The 9,936-nt window shown below is 34.0% G+C and overlaps 2 protein-coding genes across 2 annotated transcripts; one reads left to right on the top strand and one right to left on the bottom strand.

Annotated features, from left to right (window-relative positions):
- On the bottom strand, nucleotides 262-1,038 carry LOC107632763. Its single transcript, XM_016336424.1, has one exon. The coding sequence runs from the start codon at nucleotides 1,036-1,038 to the stop codon at nucleotides 262-264; it is 777 nt and encodes a 258-aa protein (XP_016191910.1).
- On the top strand, nucleotides 2,911-4,747 carry LOC107630054 (heme-binding protein 2). The gene is made up of 2 exons (XM_016333078.2): nucleotides 2,911-3,322; nucleotides 4,200-4,747. Exons 1-2 carry the CDS (start codon nucleotides 3,054-3,056, stop codon nucleotides 4,633-4,635), a joined length of 705 nt encoding a protein of 234 aa, XP_016188564.1. The 5' UTR covers nucleotides 2,911-3,053; the 3' UTR covers nucleotides 4,636-4,747.

Here is a 9,936-nt window from a genome sequence, read left to right as displayed (position 1 = left end):
GACAAGGTTGGTCGTCATATGGCCCCATCGATGCCCCTCGTCGAATGCCAACACCCAATGTCTGAGTCCAATAGCATCGCACCACCTGGCATATGCCTCGTCTCGCTCTTCCAGCCTCTTATAGTTGATGTTGTACTCCTCCACCGTTCTTGAATACCCAATGTTGACAACAAGCTTCTGCAAGTGAGGGACTTTGAAAGCTCTTAGGAAGTTGCTGACGATGTGCCTTATACAAAACATCCACCATACTCTTGGAGGTTGTCAGTCACCTCCGGAACGATTTACTGCTGTCCGAATTGACTCATTCCGATCTAAAATCATACCCACACCGTCTTTTCTGACAATATGCATTCGCAGATTTCTGAGAAAGAAGTGCCACGCATCAGTTGTCTCCCCTTCCACCAGCGCAAAATCTATAGGCACAATGTTCTGGTTCCCATCTTGTGCAACAGCAACCAGGAGTGTTCCTTTGTATTTTCTGTATAGGTGTGTGCCGTCTACCTGAACTAGAGGCTTGCAATGCCTAAATGCCCTAACGCATGGATTGAAGCTCCAAAATACGCGATGAAGTATTTTTACACCTTGCGCCTCCTCATTCTCGTTGTACAGTGGGCGTGTTTCTATTTGCACAACTGACCCAGGTATCTTCTGAACCATGACCGAGAGCCACCATGGCAAGGCTTGGTAAGAATCCTCCCAACCACCGAAAACTTTTGCTATGAACTTTTGCTTTGCCAACCAAGCCTTTCGGTAACTGATGGTATAGTTGAACCTTGACTGGACTTCCGCTATTATAGATTTCACTTTGATTGACGGGTCAGTCTCGACTAACGGCATTATACTATCAGCAAAGGTATTCGAGTCCAACTTGGAATGATCCTGTGAAATCGTTCCCATTGTGCACGTGTGCCTTCCATTGTATTTACGTTTCTCCCAACAATCTTTTTTCCGTATCAAGCTGGCTCGGATAAGCCAGTCGCACCCACGCCCATACATCTTGCATTTTGCATAGAAGGTCTGTGGCTCAGACTCAAACATCTTAGTCAACTCCTCTAACGATAGTGTATCTTCTAATTGCAGCCACCACCGACTTTCTGGAACTGTATTCCATTCCAATCCGGAACTCTCTGTCCTCAGGACCAGCAACGCCTACAGAAAGCAGAAAATCATCGTTCATTAATCATTCCAAAAGTATCAATTAACAAAAACGTATTATTCATGCATGACGTACCTATGTTTGCATATTCCAAAAATTCCGGTGCATGCATGGCGTCGAGATCCAACTCACGCATGAATGGTGGCACGTTCATCGATTGACTGCTCGAGGGATGAACCACTATATTCTCCGTTGCTGTCTCAACTCCCACATCACCATCCTCGTCTTCATCGCCGGCTTCATAAGTGGCTTCGAAGTCCTCTTCGCTGTCACTATTCATTCCCTCGTACACTGCAGCTCTATCATCCTCTATATCTAAAACATTTTGAATCCCTTCTGCCTCTACGCTTTCAAACTCAACATATAGCTCAATCTGTGGCTGTCGCATCTGAGTCTGCCGGTAAATTTGAAATATATTCTGCATACTCCCTTCGTCAGTGATTGGCATGGTATCAAACTGTATTAGACCACCAAAAACTACAACTGGATTCCGGTACAAAATTCTGCTCACTCTCATTAACGTACCGTTCTGAAGGTCCATTAACGTCATGGTGCATGGAACCACAAATAAAAACGAATTCTGGCAGACAAACCTCACTCCCTCATGAGTATTGCGTATTATTTCACCGTTGCGATACACCACCAAGTTTGCGGTACCCTCCATTGCACTACCAACACTCACAGAACACTCAAAGAACATTCACACACTCTTACTCAGAATGAAAATGCAGCCCAGCTCTGCCTATACATAGATGGGAGCATTCACCACGCCCCCTCCCCCCCACGTGCTGCCTGCCGCAGCCAATCAAGTGTCGCCACGTGTCAGTACGCCCCTGCGTGCTGAGTCAGCACGCCCCCCACGTGCTAGGTCCACGTCAGCACGCCTCCTCGTGCTGAGTCAACACGCCCCCGGCGTGATTCCAGCTCCGACCAACGACGTTGCGCCACGTTTCTTCACGCCCCCGACGTGTAGCAGGCAACACGCCTCCTGCGTGTTGACCTTGCATTACAGACGTCCACAAAGTAATAATACACATGGTTCTCCCATTTCTAGCCAAATCACCACCAACTTTCCCATATCCAAATTCTTGAGCCACGTAATCTATGTTTTATGTGTATTAAAAAGAAGCAACTTAATTTGTATTTTTTCGGAAAAAAATTAAAAAAATAATAAAAAATAAAACATAATTTGTGTTTTGCAGTTAAGAAAAATTATAAAAATTATAAACTACAAAATATGTCGTGCATTTTGCATACAATTATTGAATACAAATCCATTTCAACATATATCACTAAAAATACTGACTAAATTTTAATAAAATTGTTGATTCTCTAAACTTTTCCTTTAAATTAATCAGCTCATTTTGGATTATCTTGTTTCTCGATATCCCCTCTCTATGAGGTTAGCCTTTATTATGGTAGGAGACCAAAACAAACGTGATTGCAAGGAAAGTTAGAACCAGAACAAAAGGTTTGATCCATAAAATATTTGGGTAACATAATCTAAGTTACCCGATGTGGCAATGATGGAAGAAGCCCAAAGAGGAATAAAAAGGACTTCTACAAAAACTTTTAAACAAAATATTATTAGTCCATAGACAGCGTTTATTAGGGGAAAAAAATCAAACAAACGACAATAACAAAAGAAACAAAAAAATAAAAAATAAAAAAACAAAACAAAAACAAAAACAAAACAGAAAATGGCTTTCTTGTGGTACCTCTATTATTCATTTATTCTTCTAAAGGATACCAGAGAGCTCCATCAAACCAATCAAGCAAGGCGAACGTGTGGATGCTAAACTAAGTTTGTTTGTGACCGTAGAAAATCAACATATTTATCATCTTAACTCTGAAGCCTTAACCTAGTGGTCGCTGGGGGTGTTGAGCAAGACTGGGAATGGCAATGGGAACAAGCGTCGCATTCAAGGTTTCACTACTCTTGAGCCTCCTCTCAGTTTCACTCTTCACAACTGTGTTGTCAGATACCCGCCAGAATGTAGTGACGTTTACTCCTCCCACCTGCAAGCGCATAGAGTGCCCTGCCTACGACGTCGTTCATGTCGGAAATGGATACGAAATTCGCCGCTATAATTCCACTGTCTGGATTTCGAATCCACCAATTCCAGAAATTTCTCTTGTTGAAGCTACCAGAACTGGTTTCTTCAGGTTTTTTTCGGTCTCTCTTTCTTCTCTAATTTAATTAAGATACGGTTTTTTCTTTTTTCCAACTTCTTAACTAATACTTTTTTGTTTTTATAGCCAATGAATAATAGTTGAAATGGCACAGTCTCCCCATACTCATATAAGAGAGGTTGCGAGTTCGAATTTCATATCTTTGGTAAAAAAAAAAGAAACTAATACTTTTTTATATTTCCTGGGTTCTTTATATATGGAAATAAAATAATTATTATATAAAAGAAAAAACAATATTCTTTAACCGTTGGAGTTGCCATGTTGCGTAGTAAGCACAATTCGGCTAGCTAGAAACAGAGTATGCGATGACCCTTAAGATTTAAAGCGATTAAATGGCGAAAGTTTATTTTTATAGGAACTAAATTGTATTTGTGACACCAGCAATCCTGCAATAAGTGCATATATAATTATTAAAAATACTAAGCAAACCAAAAATAACATACCAATTGTGTAGAAATACATATATTGTTTACGTATTTGTATTTCAATACCAGTGGTTGATTTAGTGGCTTAGTTTTTTTGGACATGGTTAGTTATATAATTATATATTATAGCTACATAATAGATATTGGCGGGCAAATCTCTCTTATAAATTTTAGCTCTTTTTTGCAATAAGAAACATGTACTACAAGAAGTTCAAAATATTGAACAGCTTGTGTTACCTTTCTGTTTGAACCTGCTTTGTGTGATGTGAAAGAATCAAACACTTACCACCACACTAATAAAACTTGCCTTTATTGTATGTACGTAGGGGCAAATTTATCCTTATAAATTTAGCTCTTTGTTTTTGTAAGAAAAAATATCTAAATATAGATTGAAATAAACATGAGCAGGCTTTTTGTTTCTGCAGCCTATTTGATTATATTCAGGGTAAGAACGAGTACAACCAAAAAATTGAGATGACAGCACCAGTGATCACTGAAGTGTCACCCAGTGATGGACCCTTTTGCGAATCGTCATTTGTTGTGAGCTTCTTTGTGCCAAAACAGAACCAAGCAAACCCTCCTCCTGCTAAGGGACTCCATGTCCAGCGATGGGAGGCGGTGCACGTGGCTGTCAGGCAGTTTGGTGGCTTTGTGAGTGATTCAACTGTTGGTGCGGAAGCTGCTGCATTGAAGGATGCTATTGCTGGCACTGAGTGGGCTAGTGCTATTGAAAATAGCCACAGAGCTGGACATGCTTCTGTTTACATCGTCGCTCAGTACAATTCGCCTTTTGAATTTGATGATAGGGTGAATGAGATATGGTTCTTGTTTGATCTTGAGAATAATGTGCTGGCAATGTAAATGAATAATGGAGGAGTTATTAGTGTGTGAGTTGTGAGATTTGAGATGTTAGAACATCATCTTAAATTGATAAATAAAGTGTTGCACGTTTTGACCAAGCGTTCGGATTCAACTAAATGCTTTGAATCACATTGAAAATTTTAAGGTAATTTCATCCAATTTTCTCGCCAAACTTGAAACAGATATCGCTACTGCTTGTTAAAATAATGTTCACCGGATTCATGCTTATTAAGTTTTCTGCGTTAGTTGTTTTGTTTTTATAGGTTTCAATAGGTGAAGATAATATTAATTCAGTTTTTAAAATGATGTTAATTTTGTCTTGACATTATAAATTATGGCATAAAAGATTTATAAAATCAAACTACTTTTAAAAAAAAAATCATAGAGGACAAAAATTCCAGTCGACTAAAAAAATTAGGGTTTTTGTAGATAAAAAATCAAATAATAAGATTTTTAATTATTATTTTTATACGAAAGAGTTTAATTTATTACTAATAATTAACTTTAATATTCGTTATCTAAAATTTGAAACGATTTAACTTATATACTTTTAAGGTGTACCTACTTTTAATTATGTGTTAAGTCTTTTGCACAAATAAAATTAGTTAACTTTTATGCTTGCTATTTAAAAATAATTAGATATTAGTATAAAAAAATTATATTGTTAGTTATAAAATTAACTCAAAATTAATTTTTTTTAAACAATTGAATCTTGATTTTAACTTTTAATCATAACATTAGCATTCTCTCCAAATTATATTTAATAAATATCTGAAAGGAGAGAAATAAAAATATAGATTAGAAAGATAAGCAGTGAAAATTTAAAACTAAATAAAAAATTAAAAAAATATGTATATAATAATATTTTTTATTTGAATTATATTATTTTGTTAATTTTATTTTTTGTAGAACAAAAAGATAGAAAAAATAGAGAATGAGAGAAAAGAGAGAGAAAGATAAAGATAAAGATTGAGAGAGAGGATTTGTTAATTTTGAAAGAAAAAATTTTATTTTAATTATAATAAAAAATATTAGGTAACACATTTTGATTTCTCAAATTACTAATATAAAATATAAATTATAAATTATATATGGAGTGGGAATGGTAGAGAGAAATAGAAAAAAGAAAAAGAGATAGATGAGAGAATTTAGGAAAGGAGTTTATTAATTTTGGAGGGAAATATTTTCTCTCAAGTTTAATAAGAGTGCCATGTGACACATTTTATTATTAAATTAGATAGTAATATATAATATAATATAATATATAATATAGTTATATTTCAATTTCAATTTTAATACAATTAAAGAATGTCATGTTGCATATTTTAATTATCAAATTTGTAATTAGTCATTGATAATGATATATAAAAGAAATAGAGTGGTTGAAGGAATGAGAGGGATAGATAAAGGGAGAGGAAAGAGGGGAGAACTTTTTAATTTTGGAAAAAAAATATTTGATTTCAATTGCAACGAGAGAATGACATGTGCCACATTTGGTTGTAAAATTAGTAGAGATGAGGGAAAAATTCTTTAATTTTAGAGAAAAAGATTTGATTTTAATTGTAATAAGGGAGTGACATGTATTACATTTTGGTTGTAAAATTAATAGAGAGGAGAGTAGAATTATTTAAACGATTATATATCATTTTGAACTTTTCAAAATTTGATTAAATTTAAATTACTGTGATTTAGATTGAATCGAATATTTTAAAATTTCAATCCATACATTAAAGCGTTCTGACACGATAAGCTTTTGGATTAAATTTACGACACATACCTTTACGAAAAATAAGGTATCTTTTTTGTTGTAATTGCAAACCAAAATATTGTATTTGTACCTATTATTATTGTCATTGTAGAAGGTGAGATTGTTGGTGTGTGATACTTTTCTTCGTTAATTTACAAAGACATATTGTTAATTAGGAGAGATGGCATGGAGATAATCTCTTATCGCCATGGTCAATAAGGACAGTAGTAATAAATCGTAGCAGCAGTGTTTGAGAACCTCCAAAAGCATAGTACATATTTTATATTAGGCACATTGGTAACAACTTAAAAATATTCAAATTTTTGTATTTGCATGAGCTTGTTGTTAATATAGGTATTTTAAGCTATTTTTATTTTTATATATGATGTATTATAGTACCTAATACAATGATGTACGGTGTGATTGGCAGGCTATTCAAGGATGGAGGAGTACAACATTAACTAGAAAAATTTGCAAGAGCAAGGTGAGGCTTAAACCCGGTGGTGTGACAACATCGAACTTCACCATTGAGTATTGGTATTTGACGAAAAATATTGATAGGGTCACATGACGACAAACTTAGTAGTGCATAAATTCAATCTTAAAGGGTGCGCAAAACCTTCCTGTGTCAGCGCTCATTCGAACAACATTTTATCAGTTAAACGGGCTATTTACGTAAAAGAGTATTAAGATTCACGAACGCAAGCGTGCCAGATTTACTTATTCTGAGTTTGCTACTCTAGTTCATAGATGAGACTGTGGTATGGTGATTCTGGTTGTTGTTGTGAATGTGGTGGATATGGATGATAATAAGAGAAAATTTGTTGCTCTGATTATTGTTGTGAGTGTGGCGGATATGATTGATAATAAGGGAAACGTTATTTTGGTTGTTGTTATGGTAGAAGTGGTGATGGGTATAGTTGAAAGACTAGAAAATATTGTAGTGGTGGTGAGTAAAACTGTTATAGTTATTGAAGTGATTACTGAGATAGCTATTCAACTCTGTCTTACAGTCTTAGCCTGTCATCATAAATATCCTTGTACCAAGTATCATACTCATAACAGGGTTTAAAGTTGGCTATTAATTGAACATTTTGCAATAGAGTGTGGCGGCAATTCTACCATTGCCCTATCCATTGTCTATTTACTATGCTCCAGTCATGGTTTTGAACTCAGTACAGAGTCACGCAATGGTCAAATGTTCCAATCATTTTTGAAATAGTAGGAGTGGATTGTGCATAACTGAATTGCCGTATCACTCAGTTTGCACTATGCCATTTGACACACTAGAAGGATACCAATGACGCCATTATGTCACAAATATGTAGTTGTCGGACAAGTTTGTCGGCTAAAATAAGTCATTCATATGGCCACCAAACAAACTACAATATTTTATTTTTTGAACAAGGGTTATTACCAGATAACTAGAAAATAAATAACATAAATTAACATTAAGAGATGTTGAGCACATACACCGGCTTGCTGCATGTCATCTAATTCCTGCTTCCACGATGTTGTACTCTTTGATGTATAAGCTCTATCTCAATTTTTGGTAAACTAATTTTTTTGACTATTTTGTAATTTATTCCGTAAAACTCATGACCATGGCCCATTAAGGATTAGTGAGGCAGGCCCGATGGTGAAAAAAATAAAAATAAATAAAAAAATAGTAATTAATAGATCAAACTTGACTTTATGAGAGTAATTACTTTCTCTAAATCAAATTTAACTAGTAAAAATAAATACTCACTCTCCATTGGTCCATTATTACTCATTAGAGATTTTTTTAGCCGGAAATTACTTTTAGTGATAGTTTTGTGCGCGCCAAAAAAAAAAAGTTAGCACCCAAAAATCTCGGAACGAGTGGCAAAAGTAATTTCTATCTTGGTAATTGTGTCCCAATAATAATATCAAACATTCATTCTTGATTTATTTCTTTAAGAATAAATCTCAACTAATTATTTTACCATGCGGTAAAAGTTACTCCTAAGCGAACTTTTGACTAGCATTCCACAAATTCCTCCTAGATACCCTGAATAGTCTTGCTTGTTTTTCAAGCAAAACGTCCCTCTCTCTCACTCATATAGCTGAGATTATTTCTGCTATTTACCCCATTCTTTACAGTATTTTTAACCTCGAGTAACTAATCGCGGTTAACTGTGGATAATTACATTATTATGAGACTGACTATGCTTCCTTGGAATCACGCCCCTTCTCTTTTTTTCAGCCCATTCTCCTCTGATTTTTTTCCATCCATTTACCACATTAAATTAAGCCAAATTTCAGCATTTTATTTAAGAGAATCATTAAGCAAAAATTTGACAAAAATATTAGGCAAAAAGAGAAAAATAATTATTTTAGAGAGGCAGAGAGGATTCAACACTTTTTTTCTAGACTTCCAACTCACATTCAAGCTATTCTTCAAGAATCCAAACTATTCAAGCACAATTCTTTGCTCATTCTTGCTAATTCTTGTACTTTAACCGAAATTTTAGTAAGGTAAGCCCTTGTTCTTTATTCCTTCTTTTCGGTTTTTCAAATTGATTTTAAGGTAAATTCTCACTCTCTTTCACGTCTAGAAAACCCCTCTTGAAGCACATATGGAGCACACCTAAGGAATGAAAGAAATTCAAGTTCAAAGTGGTTGAAGTTTATCACTTTTTGTGATACTATTTTGGCCAAAAAATACTAAAAATTCATTAATTGTCTTTTTCCATTTGTTTGAATAAATTTTGAAGTTTAAAGTGTTTAAGGACTGAATTAAACTAGAGGTAAATGTTAAGATTAGTTAGAATATGTTTGCGTTTGATTTGATGTTCATATGAGCTACTTTTTGGTAAATTTGTACTTGTTTTATAATTTTAAAAATTCTATGATCTAATTTTATTTTTTACTTATTATGTAAGTGAAATATGAAGTTTATTTTTCTTTAAAAAGTGGATAGAAATATAAAATTGTACTTCTGAAAATTTCAGCCATTAAAAGCCTGAAAAATAATGTGTAAAAAGTTTAAAAAGAGGTTAGAAAGAATATTTTTAATTTTATGAATTGGATGTGATAAAGTGAAAAAAGTGTTATGTTCATTTTCGGATAAAAAAAGGGCTAAAAATGTAATTGAAATAAGTTTTGGTTAAAATTATTATCATAATGGTTTTAGGAATAAAATTGTAATCATATAAATTATTTGGGTCAAAATTTGTTTAAACTTTGCAAACATGATTTACAAGATCATTTTTGACACAAAAACATAAATGAAGTGTTGATATAAACAACCAAATGTCATGCTGAAATTTGTAAAACGATGTCGTTTTAGTTTTATCGCTCAAATAATCCAAAATGACGCCGGATTGACCATGTTAGTATAACGTTTTTCCGTTTATCAAAAATTATCTCAAGAATTAACATGAATCACATTTGTAAAATTTGAAGGCTAAAAATAGAGGCAATTAAAATTTTAGGGACTAAATTAAAACTTGTGTGCTAATTGACGAACCAAATTGAATATTATCTCTTTTTAAATTAATTAAAAATATTTTTCTTAATAAAAATGGAGG

The sequence above is a fragment of the Arachis ipaensis genome, chromosome B03, assembly GCF_000816755.2.
Source record: "Arachis ipaensis cultivar K30076 chromosome B03, Araip1.1, whole genome shotgun sequence".
Taxonomy (NCBI): Eukaryota; Viridiplantae; Streptophyta; class Magnoliopsida; order Fabales; family Fabaceae; genus Arachis; species Arachis ipaensis.
Note: the sequence above shows the minus strand (reverse complement) of the source record. Positions and strands in the feature narration are given on the sequence as shown.

What these genes read in the sequence shown, in the direction of transcription:
- LOC107632763 (XM_016336424.1), bottom strand. Translation starts at nt 1,038, where the DNA reads ATGTTTGAGTCTGAGCCACAGACCTTCTATGCAAAATGCAAGATGTAT.
- LOC107630054 (XM_016333078.2), top strand. Translation starts at nt 3,054, where the DNA reads ATGGCAATGGGAACAAGCGTCGCATTCAAGGTTTCACTACTCTTGAGC. An exon ending in ACCAGAACTGGTTTCTTCAG is followed by an intron (nt 3,323 to 4,199) that starts GTTTTTTTCGGT and finishes TTGTTTCTGCAG; the next exon opens with CCTATTTGATTATATTCAGG.